Raw genomic sequence first — 25,880 nt, 5'->3', positions numbered from 1 at the left:
TGGCTGCTTTATACGAATAGAGAATAAGATAAAGATGGTTAGGGGGATATTCCGAAAAAGGCCCCACAAATTTAAATTGGGCGCTAAATTTGTAAAAGAAATAGCAGCAATATTTTGGTCCTCTTGTTTTCGAATGAGCACGGGAAGATCGCATTGTCATCAAAACAGCTCAATCATTTTCAAACAAATTCATTCTCTCCTCCTCTCAACCCTCCTCGAAATCTCTGAGAAGCAGGACTCAGCGATTTCCTCTACCAACACCCACCATGGAACAATAGGCGCCTTTTTTATTTTTTATTTTTGTCACAAATGGAGGATTCTGTTGATGACTGTAGCGTCGAGATTGACCATGAGTACGAGTTCGACGCCTCTCAGTTCTTCGATTTCACTAGGACCGAGGTTGATTCTGAGATTCAGGAGGTTGAGCGCTGGTTCCAAATTTCTGGAGATTATCCCAATTCTCGTCAGTTTCTATCCCTTCTCCGACTTTTATTTTTGTGAGATTGCCGATTCAATTGATCTCGATCATTTTGATTGTCTATTCACTTGTGGAATTTTTGTTATTTCCAGCTTTTATCGTGGAATTGAATATAGGCAAAATACTGTCTGTGCCCAGCTCCTGTAAGTCATCAAAACCCAAAAAAGTATGCAGCAGTTCGGATACTGATAGCAGGCATGGGCTTCCCCCTTCTAAAAAGAATGCCAAAGGTAAAATAGGAGGGCTCTCCATTTCTCTCAATGTATGTTTTGCTATTGCTGCTCATCATCAATTGATTTAGTTTTACCATGATTGCAATGATGAAAATTAGATTTGAGCATTCTTGTAACTATGTGGTGTGCTCTTGATTGTTCTTGGTTCATTTTTCAGTCATACGAAAACTAACATTATTTCTTAATTTGGTCTCTAAAGCATACTATATGACTTTCTGGGTCATTTTTCACTTTATATTAGTCTGATACTTATTGCAGACTTATAATTCAATAGGAAAACTTGTGCTCGTTTAGGGAAGCAATTTCCTGAAAGAAGTTTGTTCTCAAATCTTGTACTACTATCTCATTGTCATGTTTATTCGCAATATCACAAGCATCTGTTCAAACTTTGGCAAACTGGATATTAAGCTCATGGTATTTGTGATCCATATGGACTAAAAGAATTATCTCTTTCCAAGTTTCCTATCGGTTCAACCCATTTGTTATGCCTGATTTTCCTTCAAAATCAAGTCATGGATTATTAACTCCTCCTAGTGAATTGCTTCCCTAAAGGAGCAAAAGTTGGATGTATGATGTCAGTTACACTAGCTTTCATTTGGGTTTAAGATCAGAATCCCGCTTTTTTTGTGAACACTGTGGGAATGTCATCTAATGCAGAATTTTGTGCTCGGTTTAATTAGTTGTTACCAATATGTTCTTTTTACGTTCACTAGTTTCTGTCAGCTTCTTTCGGTATGTGTAATTGTTTCTTTTTCACATGTATTGATCTCTTGTATTCTATGTTTCTCTTCAGTAAAAGGCCATCTTGCGGTTGAGGATGCAGCAAAGCCGAAACCCAAGGCTTCTCATAATTTATCTCAAACGCGGAGTGCAAACTTTATGGAACCTACAGCTAGCCATTTGGCAAAGAAAAATGCAGTACTGCATGACAAGCAACAATCCAGCAACCATTTCACAAGGTTTAACTTTCATTCTAAGAATTGGAATAGACAATTTTGTTTGTGTCATTCTTGCTCTCCCACTGCCAAAAGTTATTGTTCCATGTAGTTGAATCTTTATACTGAAGTACTAAAGTTCTCGTTTTGATTATGTGTGTTTTCTTGTCTCTCATATAACAGGTTACAGAGAATGGGGATCATGCAGGACGAGAAAATAAATTTCATTGGATATCAAAATCATGCAACGAAGCGACAAAAGCTTGAGACTGGGTTCTTCAACAACGTAATAATTCATACATTATATGTTACAGAGGCTTAAATTTTTTAAGTGAGCCGACCCTTTTGTATGCGTAATATGAACATAACAATGATATCCCATTATTTGAAGAGCCAAAGTCGTTGGATAAAATAAGAGTTTGTACCTCGAATGACAAAGAGATGGTTCCATTATTTGGAAAAAAAAATTCATGTTTTGTCAATTTCTACTATGACTAATTATGTCACTTACTAGTTACTATGCTATTCTGATTTAAAGAGGTGGGTGGGGATTGGTATGTGAATAATGTGTTATGTTGGGGTCCTATTTAAAGCACAAGTTATCATTGTCTCATAAATCATCAAAGAAGGTGTTGTTGCATATAGAATTTTGTTAGCTGGATACTAACTCTGATGCTGTTTTATGTCGCACTTCTTTTTGATGCAAAGGTTAATGTTCCAAGAGAACCGCAGCGGGGAACACTGCTCAGATCACAAAGTCAAAGGTATATGCAACTTTTTCTCAGAAAGTTTTTGTACATCTCATCAATGTAGACTTCCAATGTGTTAATGAAGTTTCCTGTGCTCATGGATCTCAGGTCCAAGAACAGTTCTGTATCAAGCACAACCGAAAGCCAGGAAAGCAAGGGTCCTTTTAAAGCTCAAAATCATTCACACAGAAAAGTTAGTATTTTCCGTAAACCAGAGTTCTCTAATTCTTTTTTGGCTTTCATTGTGTTTACGGAAAAAAACTTATTATCATCCGTTTCCCTTTCTGTAGATTTTGCAGTCTCATTCGTTACCCCCTATAAGAAAGAGCAAGACACCACTTACAGAGTTTCAAGTAACTTATGCTTTCCTGCTGCATTAACTTATTTTTAATTGTAGTTTTGCATGTTCCCCAAGTAGATTATGATTTCTAGCAAGAAGAAAGAAAAACAAAAGAAATTCCCTCGGTAATTCAATATGGTGTTTGATCTATTGCGTTTTGGCATCTGAGTTTGCTTTTATGTCGTCAATTCCAGGAATTTAACTTCAAAACTAGGGAGAGGGCCAATCACCATTCATCAGCTAAGGTAAGTCATATCATTGATACCTCAAAATCAAAGAAGTCTCTGTCTCTTGAGTTAATTGATGAGTTTCAAACAAATTTTACATTGAGATCAGCATCCAATCTAAACAATCAAATTTACCATTACAACATACAAATATAGTAGTAGTACAATTAAGAAACAGTACTTACCAACATGAAAGTGATTAAGAATTTAGAATGTGGCATGTTCAAGTTTCTACTCTTGACATTTACTCTACGAGGGGACAAATTAACAGTAAAATATGAGCCATCATATCATAGCCATATTTACTTGTATTCAATAATAATAGGCTTCAATGTTTTGCAGGAAAACACATCAAAACTCCAGGAAAGTCCTCTCCCAGAGGAGTTCAACAAGGTAGAATATTTGTTGCCGATGTATCATATTACCTCTCTCTCTCTCTCGCTCATCCCTTACCTTTCCAGCTCTCTCTGGGACCAAAGTCGAAGAGAACGTGTCAGTCAGAAAGTTCGTCCTGGGCCAGCTCCAAGACAAGTCCCACATTCTCGGTGAGCTCCAAGACAAGTCTAAAAACTGCGTAAACACGATATGATAATGTTGTACTACGATGTAATAATATGTTTGGGCTTTAAATACAGGGTACGAGTCGAAGTAGCCATGGTTCTGTTCAGCCAGAGTTGTGGGTAAGATCTAGCTATAGCATCTTATAAGCTTTATGTGATGATATAATTTACGATATGTTGATCATCAGAGATTAAAAAAAAATGCAGACATGTCAGCAGAGACCTAATCAGCATTGTGGAGCTCGTGCAATGCCTCATCAACCCAACATCACTAGGTAACTGTTTGTCTTAATAAACTAAATTGTGTTGCCTTTTTGTAAAAATATGATCACCTTCAAAATATACAAAAGCCTGACTTCTCAATATAATTTTCTCCAAAAATATTACCGAATGTCGATTTTCCACTGTATCTATCGTTTGGCACGCTCAGGTTCCCCATGCAAATCTAATTTTAAAATTGGATATGGTACAACATTTACATGCAGGACTACCGCTAGCTAAATTTTAAAAACTGTGTTATTTAGCTTATCTTTTGAAAAAATATAGCACTTGTTTTGGATATCTTGAAGATCACAGTATTTTTGTAAAACAGACCAAAATTCAGGCCATAAGTTGAGATAAATAAATGTGATTTGTAATGAACTATTTCGAATTTCATGCCCTCTAAATCTCCAATATTAAAGATTATATTCAAAACCCGTTACCCCTTATTGGTATCTAAGTATAACAGACGCATTTTCTTTTTCTTTTCTTTTTCTTTTTGTTTTTGTATTTTGTTACAGTTGTATTCTAATTGATTGACAAAGCTTCTCTGTTATCATTATTAATTTATTTCGGTCTTTACTTTTAATTTGATCGGGATCATATTTGTAATTATTTTGCACATTTAATTGACTTGGTGTTTGGACAAAAGTGGAAATTCAGACTTCACTCGATATTTAAGTCAATGTTATGTTACAATTTTTTTAAAAGTTGAATGTTATTGACCATTTAATCCTAGATCTTCAAGTTAGTTATGCCCTAACTTGAATAGAAATATAAAAAAAAAAATTGGAATTTAATTATAGAATTTATAATCAAATAGTTCCATTCAACAACTCAAAATTTAGAGATTGCTTACTTTAATTAGCTTTCCTTGGGGATGGTTTCCTTAACAATCAGCAACTTGGGGTTACAACGATATAAATTTATTGTTCTTCGAAAGAGTTAATGTTTCATCATTCAATACAAATATAATAAGAGTAGTTTAGTTTAAGTTTTATTTATTAGCCAACACTTGGTCTTTCAAATTAAGTGTCATTTGTAGACTCGTTTGAATGTTTACGATTAATTGACATAGGCGTTACGCTTAATATAACTAAAAATATAATACTAGTGTTATACTACTAATTTTTAAAATGATTTATGTTAAATAAAAATGTTACTGTATGGCTGATTTAAACTAGAGCTACCTGTAACTTTTGTTCATTATTTTCTTTGAAATCCTGACTTCAGCGCTGAACTCTTTGCAGAAGCTTGGATATTCGCTGAAATTACACAAGAGGATTTTACTACCAATGCTGGTGGGTGGCTATACTAAATTCCATAAAAAAAATTTACTCCAACTTTTTTTGGCATGATATTTGTTTCTGATAAAATCAGAAGTAAATGTAATATACAGTCAAATAGAACTCATGTTTTCTATCAGTAACCAACTCACTAGAGCGTTACCGTGATCTTTACTTTTTTTATAAGATTAAAAACGAATTAACAAGAACAACAGAAAAAATGTCACCATGTTCCTTGAATGTAGGCACTTGTTTTTATGTTATAGTGTTTGTAATGAATATAAAATATACTAGAGTGAAGTGTAAAAATAGTAACCAGAAAATGCCATTTGTATGTATTCTGAGTATCCAACATTTCGAAAATCACATTTTCAGTCAAAAAGTTCCATCAATTCCAAATTCAATCACGTTTTAAAAATATAATTTATTTTGGGTTGAATGTAATTTTTCGTATAATTAGATTCTTATTTCTTGTCTTCTTAAATACTTTGTACTCCGTACTGTTTTAGTTTTACATTAATTATATAAATCAAAGTTTGTTATTTTTCTACTACTCACTCAAGAAAATAACATCATATTGCAATTTTGTTCATAATTTACAAATTCTTTTATTTTAAGTTTAAGGTATTGTTCTATTTATATGAAATTAATTGCATGATTAATTTCAAATTAAAATAGAGTAAAACAATTAATGGAAAAAGTATGGCGGAGAATCGCGCAATCTTGTGAATGACAGGCAACCTCCTTGATCACTGGCGCAAAATTAACAACATATTTCTGATGCTCAAATATTCTTTAAAGGTAAACGTTAAAGTTGAGTTTGAGATACTTGGAATTAAAGCCTAGTTTCCCAAACTCGAGATTACCAAATCCGGAAATAAAAAAGAAAGGCTCCCATTTTAGAAGCCTAAATCATATATTCGCATTTTTGGTTTATGAATGTGAGGGCGGATTTTGATGTCGCGGCTCAAAAATTGATTTATAAATTTGAAGAAAGTTATAGTTAATTATGTTTAATTATTTAGTTAGGTATTGACTGGATAAAAAATGAATTAATTAATACTGTTAGTCTGTTATGGATTCGAATCGCGGCAAAAAAATATGGACGCAATAAAAAAGGAGTTAGTAAACGCAAACGCAAATTTCTGTAAAACCCGTCTCTACATTTCCAGCTCGTCGACTCCGTCGAATTGTACTCGCTGTCTTCTTTTCTGCCTTAACGCAGCAGCATAGCCCTAACTTTCTTTGTCCATCAGGTCAGTTTTTGTTCACCGATCTTGTATCTTCTTCTTTTTCCCTCTATCTGCAAGCTTGCTCATTTTTCTTGAAATCTAATTTATGGTTTTAAAAGTTAGAATAACCAAATTTATGAAATTTTGATGTCACAATGTTTGATTTTTTCATTGTAAAGTGTAAATGTCTATTGTATAAGTAGCCAGTAACTCTTGGCGGTCTATTGGACAATCGACGGTAGCTTGACGTTCTTGGATTCTAGGAAACCCTTATCACTTTTCTCAAACCCTAATTTGTGGTACAAGATTTTCTTGCTGCAGCTAAGGAGTAGTATTCTCTTAACCCAGATGGCAACTCGCGCGGCTCCATCTCATACAGAATCACCCAAAGTAGCATCCATGCAGGAGAAAGCTCACAAAGGTTCTTCAAGTTTTGGATCCAAGGTCATCAATTTTGAGAGATTATTAGCTTATTTTGTCGTCAGTCCATCTCCTTTCTGTTTTAATTGTTATTTCATGCTGCAAGTAGCAATGCTCACTCACCCGGAACCGCTGCTTCTGCTTCTGCTTCTGGTTCGGAGGAAATGTGAACCATAACAGGCCTGGGAAAGAATTAGATTGTTTCGGTTTGAACCGTAAACGAACCACCGTTTTTTGGCCAGATTAGCCTATACTTACATTTAGGCCATTTTTGGCGCTAGGTGTAGCTATTAGCAATAGTCATGCTTGTCTGGAGAATGCTTAGATTATTTTGTTTCATTGCAGCAGTGGAGAGAAAAGAAATTTTAAAATGAGAAAATATCAAACTCCATCGTAATTTTTCACAAATTGTTCTGTGTTCTGGTTATGCTAATTCCCAACTTTATATTCATCAGAAAGATCAGTTGGACAGCGCACTTCTCAGTTTGTTTTGTTTTATGTGTGTTGTCTAATGTTACATTTATCAAACTTCACTTTTTGCAGCATAAATATCGTGAACATGCAAGAGATAGGGAGAGAGAGTCTCGAAACAGAGACAGGGAGAGGGAAAGAGGTAGAGACAAAGATAGAGACAGGGATCGAGAAAGGGAGAGGAACAGAGAGCGAGATAGGGAAAGGGATAAATACAGGGAAAGGGAACGGGATAAGGATCGTGATCGACATCACCGAGATCACCACAGAGACCGAAGTGAGAGAAGGGAGAGGACCAGATATAGGGATGATTATGTTGACTACTACCGAAACCGAGACTATGGCAGGTGAGAAAAGTGCAACTTTTTGTATCTTCTCTACCAGAAATGGTCATTTATTATTACTGTTAAGGACTTAAAATAATAAATATTCTGATTTCAGCCGGAAAGATTATGATAAAGATAGGGAGGAAAGGCACCGACACGGATCTAGGTCTCGTTCAAAGGCTAAATCTGAGCACAGATCAAGGTTGCGATCCTGTTCACATTCAAAAAGGTAGTTTGTGATGTACTTTTCTCTTGTTTTTTTCGACTGTCCAATTGGAAAGCCTTGTCAATGTGGTGGTCCAATTTGCAAAGGAAACTCATCAATATTCCATAATTCTACTCCCTCCCTCCACAACCAACCGTCCTATTTTTTCCATTTTGGTCCGTCCACAAAAAATACTCCAACCATTTTTTCTCTGTAGCTCTCTCCTATTTTACCAATTTTGTATTGAAATCCGTGCAGTCCGCTACCGAAACTGTTGGTAGTGAAATGGGGGGGGGGGGGGGTATTTCTTATTTCTTAATTTCAAAGTTTATACTGAGCTCTTGAGGGTACAGGGTAAAAAGAAAAATATTAGGTATCGAATTCTGATTAAATAACTCTGATTCTACTATTTTATCTTCTGCTGGTGGAGGCAAAAAAATGGTATATATTGATTTTCTTATACTCATGTATTGTGGTTGATGCGTACTGTCAAAATTTTAAAGTAAACATAATAGGTTTACCTATTCAACAGATAACGTTGACCACACTACTTTTTTTTGGTAACAAACGAAAACAATCATCACATCGGCTGACAAGCCTGGAGGCTTTAGTTACACATAACTGGCTTAACTTGCTGCGTGGGATGGATATGCAATGATTGCATCATACTCAGTATTTCTTTGACCAGACATGTTACTGGTTTATAATATTGTTTGAAATTAGTTAATCTTTTGAGCTGTATTTTGGGAGAATTATCAAGTAATTGGGGTGATTGATGTCTGTGTTTCTTAACTCTTTCTACTTTCTAGATAAGGTAGTTCCCCTGCTTCTACATTATTTTTTCTGCCCTTCTGTAATACAGAATTACTTAATTTGTGGTTCAATCACTCATGCAATTTATATTATGTGGTATAAATTCAATTATAACCGCATCATATTTTGTTGTCTCTGGCATTAATGTTGTACTCTACAGCAAAAGGATGAGTGCTTTCGACATGGCTTCTCCTGCTGCATTGCTTCCAAATACAGCTTTTGCTGTTGCAGGTACAGCCAAACACTTGATCTACAGTTTGCTTGATATGATAACCATTATATTCTCTTTTCTGTGTTATAGTGTGGAATGGTCGTATCGAAAAAAATGGTTTCATTTTTGGTAAGCGTGCTCAGTCCTTCAATTGCACATCACATTTTGGAGGAGTAGTCCCTAAATTTGACATTTCAGTTATTTGTTTAATTATTTGCTTGGTAATGGAAACTGAGAGATTTTTGGTTTCTTGTTTGTTTGTTTGTTTTGTATGTGCTAAATGCTATGTTATGTTCTAAGAAGGCAATGTTGGGCCATTAGCCACACTGTGCTAACAATGGGCGTGAGCCGACTTCTGTAGCTTTTATGTACAAGGAAGAATGAATACAGGTCTTGTCCATCTCTAACCAGGATTGCATGTTTGGTAGCTTTTACAGAATTTCCAGTAGATGTTAGAGTTCTATTGTAATCTATAACCTAAATTAAAATATGATAAATTGATCATGGAGAAAATATATTAACTAATATCAACTCTGTCACCTGTAACTGAAGAATAAGATGGACTACCTTTTTAAGTTGGTTGTAACTTGGTATAGCATTTACAGGTCAGTTTCCAGGAGCCGCTCCCACAATTCAAGGATTGCTCCCTTATATGATACCTTTGCCAGGCGGACAGGTTGTTTGAGTTTTACCTATGGCATTTATTGACTATTGTAGCTCTTTAATATAGCTACTGAAACTGTATCATAAATCTGATTGCAGTTTGGAGCTAGCCCTGTTATGCCTGTTCAGACAATGACTCAGCAGGTCTCTTCATGTTACTCTATGTATATGTGTTAAATCATGTATTATGAGAAATTCTTAAAGAAATTTGTTTCGCCAGACTACCAGACTTGCTCGATAGGTCTATGTTGGTGGACTTCCACCAACTGCTAATGAACAGGTGATAGTACGTTCAATCTCGAAATTTTTTGTATTATAGCTGGGCATATGAGTATATTCATTGCTAGATTTGGCACCATAGATGCCATAATGTCATTATTTTTGTTGTTAAGTCTGACTCTTTTGCAACCATTTTATAAATGTTATTTGTATGTGAATGGAGCGATTCTGTTGTTACATCACATCCTTAGTTTTATATAGAATTTGAGGGCCACATTTTCAATCTTTTAAACAAATTCCTGTCGTTCTCACGGCCTTTGCTGTTAATCCCTGATTTGTCTATTTCTTTTCTTGCTCATAGGTATTTTATTTCAATGTTCTGTATGATCAGCTAAGCATTTCATTTTCATGTTCTCCTTGTGCAGTCTGTGGCAACGTTCTTTAGTCATGTTATGTCAGCAATTGGAGGAAATACTGCTGGTCCAGGTATCATCCCAACACTGTTATAAATTCTCTGGCTATCCATATATCTGTGAGGGATTTTATGTAATAATTCATACTGTTCATTTTGGTCATTCAGGAGATGCTGTTGTGAATGTTTACAATCACCCTGAAAAGAAATTTGCTTTTGTTCTGAATTGACAATTGCATTATTTGGTAGTATGCTTTTGAAAGTAATTTCTTCTTTATTATTCAGGGTGCCCCAGTTAAAGTTAGAAGACCGAGTGACTATAACCCTTCGCTTGCTGTCACTCTGGGCCCCAGTCAACCTAATCCCAATCTGAATCTTGCAGCTGTTGGGTTAACACCAGGATCTGCTGGGGGGCTTGATGGCCCTGACCGCATATTTGTTGGTGGGTTGCCGTATTATTTCACAGAATCGCACCTCAGGGAGCTGCTCGAATCCTTTGGACCACTTCGGGGTTTTGATCTGGTTAAAGATAGAGAAACAGGGAACTCCAAAGGCTATGCATTTTGTGTTTACCAGGACTTTTCTGTTACAGATTTTGCTTGTGCAGCTCTTGATGGGATAAAGATGGGTAGTAAAACGCTCACTGTTAGGCGTGCTAATCAAGGTACAACACAGCCTAAACCTGAGCAGGAGAGCGTGCTATTACATGCGCAACAACAAATTGCATTACAGGTAATGATACTCATGATCTCTGATATCCTTGTGTTCTTATCATGATCCTCAAGGCCGTTGATATCAAATGTGAGTCTGACTGGTGCAGTTGTTTAAACTTGAAATTAATGCCATTTCTTTTGCAGAGACTCATGTTAGCACCTAATATTGAACCGGTTACAAAGGTTGTTTGCTTAACAAATGTGGTTTCCCCCGATGAGCTCATGAATGACGATGATTATGAAGATATACTCGAAGACATGAGAACTGAATGTGGGAAGTTTGGTTAGTAATCTTAGCTCCTCTGCTTCTAAATTTACCTTTTCTCTATTTTCTCAGTCTTTAATTATGTTTTTGTGGGCTGTGCTCGCCTTCTACATTTTTTTGCAACTCCTTACTCTGCTACACGGAACATTCTACACACACGTACACCCTACTTTGTAATACCGAATGCTGCTGATATAGTACATTATTTAGTTATTAAAATGATGGTTCTGAATTTTGTATAAAAAATTTGCAGGTACATTGGTGAATTTGATTGTCCCACGCCCAGTTCCTGATGTAGAAAATGCACCAGGTGTAGGGAAGGTTAGTTGTTAAGCATCCTTTGATTCCACTAGAAGAGATGTAATGCCTGCAAGGCTGCATCCATCTATTTCCATGTCACATATGGAAAGTTACAAAAAAAATTTGTTACATCTTGTTGTGCTGTTTCTTTTTATTCATTGGAAAGATCAGTTGGAGAGTGAATTTCTCAGTTTGTCTGTTTTTTATATGTTGCCTAATGTTACATATATTAAACTTCACTTTTTGCAGCATGAATCTCGTGAACATGCAAGAGATAGGGAAAGGGAGTCTAAAAGCAGAGACAGGGAGAGGGAAAGAGGTAGTAGAGACAAAGATAGAGACAGGGACAAAGAGAGGAATAGGGATCGGGAAAGGGAGAGGGGTAGAGACAGAGACGGGGAAAGGGAACGGGATCGAGATCGACATCACCGAGATCGCCACAGAGATCGAAGTGAGAGAAGGGAGAGGACCAGAGATAGGGGTGATGAGGATGACTACTACCGAAGCAGAGACTATGACAGGTGAGAAAAGTGCAACTTTCTATATCTTTCTACCAACAGTGGTCATTTATTAGTTACTGGTAAGGACTTAAAGTAAAATATTCTAAACTCAGACGGAAAGATTATGATAAAGATAGGGAAGAAAGGCCCCGACACAGATCCAGGTCTCGTTCAAGGGCTAAATCTGAGCACAGATCAAGATCGCAGTCCCGTTCACGTTCTAAAAGGTAATTTGTGATGCTGCTCTTCTCTTGTTCTTTATCTTTTGGGACTTTCAGATCTGAAAGTGCCTCTCTACTCAGTGCTTCAATTTGCAAAAGGAAATCCATCAAATTTGCAGAATGCTAGTATTTCTTAATTTCGAACTTTACATTGAGAAAAGAAAAGTACTACTCCCTCCGTCCCACCCTAAGTGGAACATTTCCTTTTTGGCACGGGATTTTATGTAGTGTTATTTTGTGAGTTAAGTGGAGTGATGATAAAGTTAGAGTGAAAAACAGTAGAGAGAATGGTGTTTCTATTTTAAGAAATGTGTCATTTAGGGTGGGACTCCCAAAAAGGAAAATGTGTCACTTAGGGTGGGACGGAGGGAGTGTTAAATTACTCTGATTTTACTATTTTATGTCTTTGGAGAAAAATGAAAACAATCATAGTATTAGCAGACAAGGCTGGAGGCTTTAGTTACACATAGCTGGCTTAAATGTCGTTGTTGCATGGATATGTTATGATTGCGTTATACTCATTTAGAACTCTCAGTAGCCTATATTCGTTATTTAGAGTATGTCATTGACCTGACATGCTACTGGTTTATATATTGTTTGAAATTAGTTATTCTTCCGAGCAGTATTTGGGGAGATTTTTAAAGGGACTATGTTTGTGTTTCTTAACTCTTTCTAGATAAGGCAGCTCCACCAGAATTGTTTTTTACTAATATGAACTCTGCTTCTACGTTATACCTGCTGCCCTTCTATAATGCCTGAATTAATTAATTTGGGTTCAATTACTCATAAAAGTTATGTTATTGGTCTAAATCGAACTATTGCTCCCACATGTTTTGCTTGTCTCTGGCATTAATATTGTACTCTACAGCAAAAGGATGAGTGGTTTTGACATGGCTCCTGCTACCTTGCTTCCAAATACTGCTGCTGCTGTAGCAGGTACAGCCAAACACTTATTCTACAATTTTATTGATGATAACTATTTTATTTTCTTTTTTGTGATTTAGTGTGGAATGGTCGTACCAAAAAAATGGTTTCATTTTGGTAAGCGTACTCGGTCCTTCAATTGCACATCTCAATTTGGAGCAGTAGTCCCTAAAATTGACAGTTCACTTTGTTGTTATTTAATTGTTTGCTTGGTGTGTTTGTGTTTGTTTGTTTGTTTTGCATGTGCTATGTAATGTTCTAAGAAGGCAATGTTGGGCCACTAGCCCCACTGTGCTGACAATGGGCGTGAGCCGACTTCTGTAGCTTTTATGTACAAGGAAGAATGATTACAGGTCTTGTCCATCTCTAACCAGGATTGCATGTCTGGTAGCTTTTACAGAATTATAATAGATGTTAGAGTTCTTTTGTAAATCGATAGCCTGTATCAGAACATAATCATGGAAAAGTATATATTAACGAATATAAGCTCTGGCACCTGTAACTTTAGAATAGACTGCCTTTTTATTTTTGATGTAACTTGATGTAGCATTCACAGGTCAGCTTCCTGGAGCCACCCCCACAATTCCTGGAATGTTCCTCAGTATGTTACCTTTGCCAGGAGGACAGGTTGTCTTACTTTTACCTCTAGCATTCATTGTTGCTCACTAGCTCTTTAATATAACTTCTAAAGACGTGTCTTCAATCTGATTGCAGTTTGGAGCCCTCCCTGTTATGCCAGTGCAGGCAATGACTCAGCAGGTCTCTTTATATTGCTTTATGTATTGTGTTAATTCTGAATAAGTAAATATGAGAAGTCCTTAAAGAAATTTTGTTTTGTCAGGCTACCAGGCATGCTCGCAGGGTATATGTTGGTGGTCTTCCGCCAACTGCTAATGAACAGGTGTTACTAAGTTCTAACTCAATTTCTCCAGAGTTTTCGTATTGTATCCGTTACTAGATATGGCACTAGTTAGATACCTTAATGCCTAATATTTTCTATTTAAGTCTGACCCTTTTGCAACCAGTTTATGAATGTTATGATTCTTCCCATGCTGTTATTTGCAAGTGCATGGAGTGGTTCTGTTGATACATCATATCCACAGTTTTCTTTGAAATTAGAGGGCCACATTTTCAATCTTTTAAACAAATTCCTGTCGTTCTCACGGCCTTTGCTGTTAATCCCTTATTTGTCTATTTCTTTTCTTGCTCATATGTATTTTATTTCAATGTTCTGTATGATCAGCTAAGCGTTTCATTTTCATGTTCTCCTTGTGCAGTCTGTGGCAACGTTCTTTAGTCATGTTATGTCAGCAATTGGAGGAAATACTGCCGGTCCAGGTAAACATCTCTACACTTTTATAAATCCTTTGGTCATCCGTGTATCTATGAGAGTTTATTAATCATTCATACCGTTCCTTTTTAATTATTCAGGAGATGCCGTGGTAAATGTTTACATTAACCATGAAAAGAAATTTGCTTTTGTGGAGATGAGATCAGTTGAAGAGGCTAGCAATGCAATGGCTTTAGATGGCATTATTTTTGAGGTAGCAACTGATCTTACTGCTTGTGGAAATTGAAGTTTACTTGATTCTGAGTTAGTTATTGTTTGTGCTGAAATGACAATTGCATCATTTGGTAGTATGCTTTTGAAAGTAATTTCTGCTTTATTATTCAGGGTGCCCCAGTTAAAGTTAGAAGACCGAGTGACTATAACCCCTCGCTTGCTGCCACTCTGGGCCCCAGTCAACCTAATCCCAATCTGAATCTTGCAGCTGTTGGGTTAACTCCAGGATCTGCTGGGGGGCTTGAAGGCCCTGACCGCATATTTGTTGGTGGGTTGCCGTATTATTGCACAGAAGCTAAAATCAGGGAGCTGCTCGAATCCTTTGGACCACTTCGGGGTTTTGATCTGGTTAAAGATAGAGAAACAGGGAACTCCAAAGGCTATGCATTTTGTGTTTACCAGGACTTTTCTGTTACAGATTTTGCTTGTGCAGCTCTTGATGGGATAAAGATGGGTAGTAAAACGCTCACTGTTAGGCGTGCTAATCAAGGTACAACACAGCCTAAACCTGAGCAGGAGAGCGTGCTATTACATGCGCAACAACAAATTGCATTACAGGTAATGATACTCATGATCTCTGATATCCTTGTGTTCTTATCATGATCCTCAAGGCCGTTGATATCAAATGTGAGTCTGACTGGTGCAGTTGTTTAAACTTGAAATTAATGCCATTTCTTTTGCAGAGACTCATGTTAGCACCTAATATTGAACCGGTTACAAAGGTTGTTTGCTTAACAAATGTGGTTTCCCCCGATGAGCTCATGAATGACGATGATTATGAAGATATACTCGAAGACATGAGAACTGAATGTGGGAAGTTTGGTTAGTAATCTTAGCTCCTCTGCTTCTAAATTTACCTTTTCTCTATTTTCTCAGTCTTTAATTATTTTTTTGTGGGCTGTGCTCGCCTTCTACATTTTTTTGCAACTCCTTACTCTGCTACACGGAACATTCTACACACACGTACACCCTACTTTGTAATACCGAATGCTGCTGATATAGTACATTATTTAGTTATTAAAATGATGGTTCTGAATTTTGTATAAAAAATTTGCAGGTACATTGGTGAATTTGATTGTCCCACGCCCAGTTCCTGATGTAGAAAATGCACCAGGTGTAGGGAAGGTTAGTTGTTAAGCATCCTTTGATTCCACTAGAAGAGATGTAATGCCTGCAAGGCTGCATCCATCTATTTCCATGTCACATATGGAAAGTTACAAAAAAAATTTGTTACATCTTGTTGTGCTGTTTCTTTTTATTCATTGGAAAGATCAGTTGGAGAGTGAATTTCTCAGTTTGTCTGTTTTTTATATGTTGCCTAATGTTACATATATTAAACTTCACTTTTTGCAGCATGAATCTCGTGAACATGCAAGAGATAGGGAAAGGGAGTCTAAAAGCAGAGACAGGGAGAGGGAAAGAGGTAGTAGAGACAAAGATAGAGACAGGGACAAAGAGAGGAATAGGGATCGGGAAAGGGAGAGGGGTAGAGACAGAGACGGGGAAAGGGAACGGGATCGAGATTGACATCACCGAGATCGCCACAGAGATCGAAGTGAGAGAAGGGAGAGGACCAGAGATAGGGGTGATGAGGATGACTACTACCAAGGTATTAGACTAACTTTCCTTTTTGATATGTCCCAACATATTAGACTCATTTCCTTTTTTAGCAAAAAGCATCTATCTTATTTTATTCTCCATCTACTTTTTTCTCTCTTCTCTCCCCTATTTTTTCCCTCTCTCATACTTTACTCTCTCCACTTTAATTATTTAAATATCAATTCCTTAAATCATGTGCCCAAAAGAAGTGAGTCTAATACTCCGGGACGGAGAGAGTACTTTTTTCCCTCTCTCTTACTTTACCAATTCTACATACACAAAGTGCTCTATTTTTTGTAGACGGGGAGTAATAAAATGCGAATGAGTATGAGTTAGTGGATGATGAGGTCAATAATAAAAAATGGTAAAAGGAAAATGTGATAAATTTTGTGGGATAGACAAAAATGGAAATAAGTGCAAACTTTGTAAGATGGAGAGTAATTTGATCAAATGTGATCATAAAAATATAACATAAACATATAAAGATTTTACGCTTTTTGTCCAGAATATTATCTTTTGAATTATTGTATCCTGAACAAATGAAAACGGCCGGGATTTAGTTTATTTTTGACTGGATTAACAACTTCTAATGAAAAACTTACCAAAAAATTAAATATATTTAATTTGTCAAATTAAATGACGGAATTCGGCTCCCGCCCCATGCCCCACAATCTCCTCATCTCTGCTCAATTCCTCCACAAGGAGCTCCCAATTCGCATCATCTTTGCTCAATTCCACCTTAAAAAGCTCCCAATTCCGCACCGTCGAGCTCGCGTCCTTCCCCTACGGCCTCTCAGACCTTTTTCATGATGATAAATTTTGAATGCTCTTCTCGTACTTTTTTGATGATGATAAATTTTGATTGGTTTCATCTAGTAGTCTCGTCCTAGCACAATATGTTATGGTAGGTTTGAATCTGAAGTAATAGTGAGGTTAATTGGGCTTTATTGTTTTATATAGTGAGATTTGAACAGTAGCGTCTATGGCGAGACAATCAGCGAGGAATCGGGGACTGACGGCGGGCAGCAACCCACGGCTGAAGCACGACGGACAACGCGCGCTGCCGCTCACCGAAGACTAGGGCGGTGTCGACTAGGCCGGCCGAGAAGCGCTACGGTGAGGTCAAGAGAGAAAGAGAGGTAGAGTGAGAGTGAGGGCAGTTGGGGAAAGAGGAGGAGACACCCGTACCGCCACACGCCGGCGATGGCGGTGCTCCTCCCGACCAGACGAGAGAGAAGAGACGCGAAGGGATCAGAGATCTATGGTTCAATTTTTGGAATGTCATTATTTCAATTTGAGAGAGACACTAGCGGGAATGGGGTTTTTTGATAAATAAGTATATTTTGTTTTTAATATATTTAATCATAAGTTGTTAATCTAGTCAACATGTTTATTTGGCTTTGAAGAGTGGGTGGGACAGAAGCTAGAAGCTAATGATGGTTAGCGAAAGCGTGTTCTAAAAATAATGAAGAAAATCCTCGGTCCAAGAAATCCGTTAGACACTTGGTCTAGAAACTTAGAGAACCTTGAGCTATTTGTCGTTGGGCACACAATCACTACCTTAACTCCCTCTTCAAAAACCCTCAACCCGCTTTAATTAAGAAAACTAGTACGTGGAAGTAGGGATCGAATCCACAGAGATGAATGTGCAAGTAAACATGTTCAAAGACTCGGGAACTATTTTTTTTTGTTGGCTGCTGCCACGCAATTTTGGGTTGAGCTTTAATTCCTAGACTTGGAAATTGAAATATTCTACTCTAACAGTTAGATCTAGGCAGAAACACAAAAACATGCATATTAATCGAAAAGAGCGAGACAATTACTAGATCGAACGAACAATTTCCTGAATTAACCTAGACCTGAGAAAGCAACTAAATGTGGGGACCATTTTCTGAAAAGGTAGAGTACGATTGGAAAGCTTCAAAATAACTAACTAAAGGACTAACTAACAGCGACATCATCTTCTCCAACATTTATCATGAAACAACCAGTTAAAACAGAGCAAGAACGAAGATCAAAACAAAGTAGATGGAATTAAACCGATAGAAATGAAGAACAGTTAAAACTAAAGCAGATCTACGGCTACTAGACGAGGTAAAACGAGAATACAGAACTTAAACAATCGAATGAAACAAAACAAGCAGATCCAACCACGGGACGCTTAATCCACTCCGGATCCAAGCCATCCACAACAACCAAACATCATTTCCACCTCCGATCCTCACTAGTCTACGTAGATTCAACCGATCGACAACAAATTTCTTACAAACCAACTCCAAACTCAGATCAACCAACAATAATCAGCAAATCAAACCCAAAACAACACGATAAGATAAACAGAACATAAACAGACATATCCATTGCAAAATACGAAATATCCAACGATAGAAACAACACCAAAGCCGAGCCTCGAACAGCGAGGACTCGACGAGTACCAAAGTAGACAGAAAAAAATTAAAAGACAATTGTTTCTTCGCCTCCGCAGAGACGGTGTTGCACCCAAACTTCCGATGAAACGAGAACCCCCCTGAGATTTCCCCCTAAGTGTGTGAGTGTGTAGAGAAAAAGCGGAAAACTAAGCTAGGAGCTGAAAAAGTGATCCTTCATGTTGATTGCGTGCTCCCTTTTTATAATGGATAAAGCTTCTAGACTGTTCTTGCAATGCCCATTTTGCCCTTCGATTCAATGCTCTTTTGTCTAGTGCTCTTCCTTGCTCAGCTTATTTCTCTTGCCGACTTCCTCCACTAGGTGATCTCTGTCTTCTTGCTGGGGTTGACAATTTTTCTCTACACACCTGGCTCAAAAAGGTTTGTTAGACCCAGGAAATCACATAATTTATCCTTTAACCAATGCATGAAATTAGCCTTATCAAACTGTTCACACTTAAAACATACTTGTCCTCAAGTATAAAGACAAGAAAAGAGAAATAAGGCAAATTTCAATGCATGGTTATTCCCTGACCAAAGAGAACTACTAGACCTAGACACTAACATGAAAGAAAGGAAAAACAATAACACTTAATAAAACACATAGGCATGAATTAGTTCAGATTTTTGGGCAGCTGTCCCCACAAGTTTAAGGTCAATCCAATAGTCTACACTCTCCAAATCCCCCCCTTCCCTTCTTCCACCTAATCGGTTTGTCAGCTCGTCCAGATAGCCATTAGCCTGCTAATTGTTAGATTCGCTCGATCACTCATTCCTCACCAGGGATGTTAGGATCAATCGCTCATAGTTAGTTCTTGCTACTGATGCTTCGGGTTATGAGAATTTTCTCCTTCTATCCTCCTTTCCTAATTTTTCTCCTAGACTTCGTCCAGCTTATACCTCATCTTTCTTGGACTTCGTCCAGCTTATTCCTCCAAATTTTTTTTCTCTCTCTCTCTTTTTTTTTTAATATTTCCAGCTTATACCTCCGGGTTTGAAAATTTTTTTTCTTTTTTTTTTTCTTTTCTTAATATCTCCTTTCTAGATTCTTCTCCCTAAGCATCAGGTAGCAGCCCTTTTTATTATGTTAGCACTCAATGCTAAGGCTTCTAAGTCACATTAATAGTGGGACTTCACAATTAGGTCAGCTAAGACACCTTCTATCGTTCTTGCCTCCTCCAAACCGATTTTAGCTTATTAAGGAAAGTGGCCTCAAAGTTGTAGTGCATCCTATTTTCAATTACTCTCCCTAAGGGAATCTTGCCTTATTATCCTTGTTAATTCATGCTTAAACACATAACCTAAAAAAAAAAAACTAGAACTCCTAGACCTAAGAACTCCTTCACATGCTGAGCACATATTGCACTAACTCTCCCACCCCCTCCCACTTCACTCTAGCTTGTTCCCAAGCTATCCTAGTGAAGGGGGGAAATGAGGGAGTTGGTGCACACAATCAAAATAAAACACTTAAAACTTCTCACACTTAGACCGAACAACGGGCTAAGTGGGAGAGAAAAAACAAAAACATAAACAGGAACAAACATGCTGAATATATACACAAACTTCTCACACTTAGACCAAGAATTGGGCTAAGTGGGAGATGAACACCTAATCACAAGAAAAGCATGCTTAAGGAACATATAAACTTCTCACACTTAGACCAAAGATTGGGCTATGTGGGAGAACACACTAGAAAACAGTTAAACATGCTCAGCACAAATAACATGGATATACAAAAACAGAAAACAAAATGAAATGACTGAAATGTAAAATTACTTGGTCAACGGGGGATTCAATTCTGAGTCCGGCTCCCTTGGGAGCCAGACTTGGATGGTATGCTGGGGCGGTTCACTTTCACTTTCTTCTTTGCCGGCGCTTCCTCTTCAGTAATAACAGGGGGTCTAGATAGGGGTTTCTTCACAGGGACAACGTCAAGGCTGGAGACACATGCGGGGCTACCGAAGGCTTGGAGGGGGGTGGAAGCTGCTGTTGGGAGGAACTTCCCGGACCGGGCTGCCGTTTCTCATTGATTTGGGGAAACATCTCTCCCAACCATACTGACATTCTCTGCATAAGCTTGACAGCCTCGGTCATCCTCTCATTCTGGGCAGCTGATCGTCCAGCTAGGATATTCAAACTCTCTTTGATCTTCTGTAGCGCCTTCTTGACTTCCCCCATATCTCCTCTCACCACATCCATCTCCTTCCGTAGTTCGGTCACATCCACATTCACCACATCTTCCACCAGCTCTGGTTCACGCTTCACCTTGTCCACGTTGGCACCTATGTTGTAGAAGCACAACCAAATAGTCTGATTTTTCCCCCGCGGCGATAAGGTGCTAAAAGATCTACTACTTTAATTCCTGTTTCAAAAATAGATAATTTTGTATCTAACTGTATAAAGGCAGGCGCAGATCGATGAATAGGAAATGTTGTACGAGTATCTACAGGACCTAACTGTGTGACAATCTATCTCGATGTGTTTAGTTCTTTCATGAAAGACTGGATTTGAACATATGTATATGGCAGATTGGTTGTCACAATATAGAGGAACTGCTTTCTCTATTTTTACTCCAAAGTCTTGCAACACAGCCACGACCCATACAACCTCACATGTAGCTTGAGCCATGGCTCTATATTCTGCCTCTGCAGATGATCTGGATATAGTGTTTTGCTTCTTAGCCTTCCAAGAAATCATAGAATTCCCTAGGAAAAGACAATATCCAGTCATAGATTTCCTTGTATCTGGGCATGCAGCCCAATCAGCATCTGAGAAAATACTTAGAGTAGGCTTAGAGTTGCTGGAGTAGAATAAGCCATGTCCTGGAGTTCCTTTAAGATATCTCAAGATTCTTTCAGCAGCTTGCCAGTGTTCATCACAAGGTTTTGACACATATTGACTCAACTTATGCACAACGAAGGTTATATCTGGTCTGGTGATGCAGAGATATAACAATCTCCCAATTAGTCTTCTATACTTTGAAGGATCTCCCAAGGTTGCTCCACAATCCAGTTTCAGTTTCTTCAATGGATCCATAGGAGTGGATGCAGGTTTGCAGCCTAAAAGTCCTGTATCTTTCAACAAATCCATGATGTACTTCCTTTGAGAGATTTGGATCCCCTTTTTGCATCTGGCTATCTCAATCCCAAGAAAATATTTTGGAACACCAAGGTCTTTGAACTTGAAGTGTTGTGTGAGAAATTCTTTGAACTCATTAGTCATCTCTGGATCAGTAGTAGCAACAAGAATGTCATCCACATACACCACTATTCCAAAGAATTTCTCTGCCCCATCTGATTTAAAGAAAAATGAGTGATCCGAGGCTGATTGTTGTAAACCAAATCCCTTGAGGACTTCTGATAGTTTCAAATACTATTGCCTTGATGCTTGTTTTAAGCCATAAAGGGACTTTTTCAGTTTACAAACTAAAGTAGAATCTGGAGTGGCTCCCTCAACACTCAGCCTGTCCACTTTAAGACCTGGTGGTAGAGTCATGTAGATGTCCTCTTCTAAATCCCCATATAGAAAGGCATTATTGATATCTAAGTGAGTCAAAGACCAGCCTTTTATAGCAGCTAGAGCTAGCATCATCTTCACAGTAGTGAGCTTTGCAACTGGTGAGAAAGTATCCAAAAAATCCACACCTTCAAGTTGTGTAAACCCTTTAGCTACTAATCTAGCTTTATACCTTTCCACAGAGGCATCTGCATTATACTTAACTTTGTAAATCCATTTACAATCGATGGGGATTTTACCCGGGGGAAGCACAGTTATGAACCAAGTGTCAGTCCTGATGAAGGCTGAAAGCTCTTCTTGCATAGCCAACTGCCACTCATTTATTTCAGAGGCTTGTTTGTAGGTGGTTGGCTCATAGATGGAGGACATGAGTATGACATATTTTAGGTACTCAGGGTTGAGTTTTGAGAGAGAAAAATGAGCAGAAATAGGGTAGAGAGAAGAAGATTGGATGGAATTACATATGTAGTCTGTCAAGTGAGAAGGTTGTTTGATGGTTCTGCCAGTTCTTGTAGTTGAGGTATTAGGAATGGTTTCTGGGCTATTAATGGTTGATGAGGTAGGAAGTGCAGGAATTGGAGAATTTTGGATGTCTGGGGTTGGAGAAACATGAGATTTCTGAGTTTCAATGGGAAACACAGAGGGTGGATATGAGAGAAGGGAAACACCTCTTCATGAAAAATAACATTCCTTGAAATTATCTCTTGCATGGAGTCAATCTCAAGCAACTTGTAACCCCTATAATCAGCAGGGTACCCCAAAAAGACACATTTAATGGCTCTGGGAGAAAATTTGTCTCTACCTCTATGCAAGGTGGATGCATAGCATAGGCAGCCTATGACTCTTAGGTGAGTATATGATGGTGGTTTTTGAAACAAGGCTTGGAATGGTGTGATATTATCAGTGAGGACAGAAGAGGGGGTTCTATTTATCAGGCATGAAGCATTCAAGATGCAATCCCCCCAGTATTGGATTGGTAAGTGTGATTGGAACATGAGACTCCTTGCAACATTTAGGAGGTGTTTGTGTTTTCTCTCAACTCGGGCATTTTGTTGTGGGGTTTCCACGCATGAATGTTGCACTATAGTGCCAAAGGATGTATAAAGAGAGGGAAGGTTAAATTCTGGAGCATTATCAGAACGTATGGCTTTAATTTTTCTGGAGAATTGGGTAAAGACAGTGTTGAAGAATTGGTTAAGTATGGAGGCTACGTCAGATTTGTTCTGCATTAGGAAGGTCCAGACAAATCTTGAATGATCATCAACAATGGTCAAGAAGTATTTATATCCTTGATGAGTGTGGGGATTGAATGGTCCCCAAACATCACAATGAATGAGATCAAAGGCTGTAGAATCAGATTTGGAGAATGGTAGGTGTTGTTGTTTAGCCATAGGACAAATTTCACATAAGGAGTGAGTTTTATTACTGAATGAAAGAGTTTCTGACATGGATTTCAATTTGGTAAAAGATAAATGGCCAAGCCTCTTGTGCCAACCATCAATATTGACTACAGAATTGACACTAAGAGTAGAAGAAGGGACAGACACAGACTGTTCTATATCAGAATTCACAAATTTCCCATACGGTTACCCCTCCCAATCGCAGTTGCCTGAGAAGCTCCCTGAATGACAAGAGAGTCATGAGTGAATGTTATTAAACATGAGAGGGAACTGGTCAGAGAGCTCACGGATATGAGGTTAAAGCTAAAAGAGGGAACATGTAGGACAGAGTGCAGAGTTATAGATTTATTTAAACACACTGTCCCTATATGAGATATAGCAACTGTTGCACCATTTGGCAAGTTCACAGAAGCATTTTGGACAGGATATGAAGATTCAAAAAGAGATAAATTGCAACAAACATGATGTGTGGCTCCTGTATCTAAAAGCCAAACAACAGATGGTATATTCACATTGGCTGTGAAAGGGAGATAGAGTGTAGTACCTGTGAATGGAGGAGATTTATTAGTTTGAGTAGTTTGGGGAATTTGAGGTGTGGCTGGAGAAGCTGGGGATGGATTGGTGGCAAGCTAACTTTGCAAGAGAGAGATTAGTTGCTGACATTGATCATAAGTAGGTACAGCTTGTGCTCCAGCCGGTTGAGGATTTGGAGTTTTCTCCATTAGATCTGCAGAGCAATCATCAACAAAATTGATTGACTTGTTAGCTCCAAATTCCTTAGCATTAGCATTAGTTTTGAGTTTTCCTTTTCCAAATCCAGGAGGAAATCCATGAAGAACAAAACATCTATCAACAGTGTGATTTGTTCTCCCACAGTGAGAGCATAATCTTCGATTAAAAGAAGATGAAGCAGCATTGGCTGAGTACGGTTGTTCACTAAATACTGGTGGATTGTAAGTAGCACCATTTCCTTCAATATTGGTAGCGCGTTTGTTTTGGGTACAAAATGTCACAGGTTCAAATCCTGTCATCCCTACCTATTACTGACCCGTTGAGCAGTAACGAGGAATAAACCAAGATCGGTTCAAATTGCGTTGCGCGGAATCGTTCATTTTTATGAAACTATAGCATATGTGCATATAAAATAAAAATGGATTCTTTAAAAAAAAAGAATCTTTTCTTTACATTCTTTTCTATTCTGATAAGAAAGCGCTCTTAGTTCAGTTCGGTAGAACGTGGGTCTCCAAAACCCGATGTCGTGGGTTCAAATCCTACAGAGCGTGATTTTTTCTTCATGGATCCAATTAAAATGAAATGAATTCAGTCGCTTGCACAACAATTCAAATTGGACCTCCTGTGGATTAAAGAAAGGAGGAGGCCAATCAAATTTGAATAAATCAAAGGTCCAACTGATCGCCACGCCTGTATTGTAAATATGCAGTTACGAATAATCCAGCCAAAGTAATAGGAATTAGACCTAAGACGATTCCAAATAGAAAAACTTCAATCATTTCAATTTTGTTTTTGAAAAGGAGAAAAAAGCGGTAATATCTATACCTAAATATTAATCCGAATTGATGTGAATCTCAATGACCAAGAATTGATAATTGACATGGTAAGTAACTCTAGAATACACAGAATCTCACAGAAGGATTTCCTTTCTAAATAGTTTCTTTTAAATAGAAAGTTTAAATAAGTCGTATCTTGCTCAAACCAATAAATAGAGCTGAAGTTATAGTTAAAGCCACTAGTAGAAAACCAAAATAACTGGTTAGAGTAAGCATAAAGGGGCTAAATGAAATCTGGTATTTTTATACATATGTTGTTTTCCTGTTCCCGATGGTATCAAAACGCCACTATGTCGGGATACCTTATCTGTCCCTCCAGGAAAATGGATATCTCCAGAAAATATTTTAAGTTCAATTCTTTTTTTTTTCTCTCCACTCGGACCAACCCGCCTACTCGGCTTCTTATATTTAAAGTAATTTGTGTATCCACCCCAACGATACTATTGTTCCGTACCATTAGGGAAGAAGATCCAGGTAATATATGCACTTCCTCAGGAATGAAAAAAAAACGATCGACTTTCATTTGGTATTTTGGACTAAATTCCTTACCTCCTCTATACTCAATCAAATCCTCTTTTTTGACGATTGAATCCGTATTGGAATTATGATAGAAACTCCATCAAAGGGAGAGAAGAGTTTATTTAGTCTCAAAATAGAGAAATACAAGATACAAAACGGAATTACAAAGGAACAAGCTACTTATACAAACTAAGAGCAAAATATCTTCTAACTAACTCTCCAACTAACTCATTCCCCATTCACACTAGAGTCTAGCTGTCATCCTATGTGGCTATGACTAAGCTCCAGCTAAGCTCCAGCTGTAGATGAGACTGGACTCCAGCT

General features: G+C 37.8%; 2 protein-coding genes and 1 non-coding gene across 3 annotated transcripts; all 3 read left to right on the top strand.

Annotated features, from left to right (window-relative positions):
• Positions 1–167: 167 nt before the first annotated feature.
• LOC125186473 (uncharacterized) lies at positions 168–5,378 on the top strand. Its single transcript, XM_048082844.2, has 13 exons — positions 168–463; positions 571–708; positions 1,505–1,670; positions 1,830–1,932; positions 2,355–2,410; positions 2,504–2,588; positions 2,686–2,748; positions 2,930–2,980; positions 3,305–3,355; positions 3,424–3,507; positions 3,598–3,642; positions 3,730–3,797; positions 5,034–5,378. Exons 1-13 carry the CDS (start codon positions 310–312, stop codon positions 5,050–5,052), a joined length of 1,083 nt encoding a protein of 360 aa, XP_047938801.1. The 5' UTR covers positions 168–309; the 3' UTR covers positions 5,053–5,378.
• A 3,974-nt stretch (positions 5,379–9,352) lies between these two features.
• On the top strand, positions 9,353–17,507 carry LOC125189717 (uncharacterized). Its single transcript, XM_089058886.1, has 20 exons — positions 9,353–9,423; positions 9,510–9,554; positions 9,631–9,690; positions 10,055–10,115; positions 10,327–10,773; positions 10,899–11,037; positions 11,273–11,340; positions 11,569–11,840; positions 11,933–12,046; positions 12,909–12,976; positions 13,521–13,591; positions 13,679–13,723; positions 13,806–13,865; positions 14,242–14,302; positions 14,396–14,508; positions 14,640–15,086; positions 15,212–15,350; positions 15,586–15,653; positions 15,882–16,137; positions 17,088–17,507. The coding sequence occupies exons 3-19, from the start codon at positions 9,656–9,658 to the stop codon at positions 16,053–16,055; spliced, it is 2,382 nt and encodes a 793-aa protein (XP_088915012.1). The 5' UTR covers positions 9,353–9,423; positions 9,510–9,554; positions 9,631–9,655; the 3' UTR covers positions 16,056–16,137; positions 17,088–17,507.
• Positions 17,508–24,678: 7,171 nt separating this feature from the next.
• TRNAW-CCA (transfer RNA tryptophan (anticodon CCA)) lies at positions 24,679–24,752 on the top strand. The gene has a single exon. It is a non-coding gene; the product is annotated as a tRNA-Trp (tRNA).
• Positions 24,753–25,880: the final 1,128 nt, after the last annotated feature.

This window comes from Salvia hispanica, chromosome 5, assembly GCF_029641045.1.
Source record: "Salvia hispanica isolate PSC_SH4W2 chromosome 5, Shi_PSC_v1, whole genome shotgun sequence".
NCBI lineage: Eukaryota > Viridiplantae > Streptophyta > Magnoliopsida > Lamiales > Lamiaceae > Salvia > Salvia hispanica.
The sequence above is the reverse complement of the archived record's forward strand: the minus strand, read 5'-3'. Positions and strand labels throughout refer to the sequence as shown.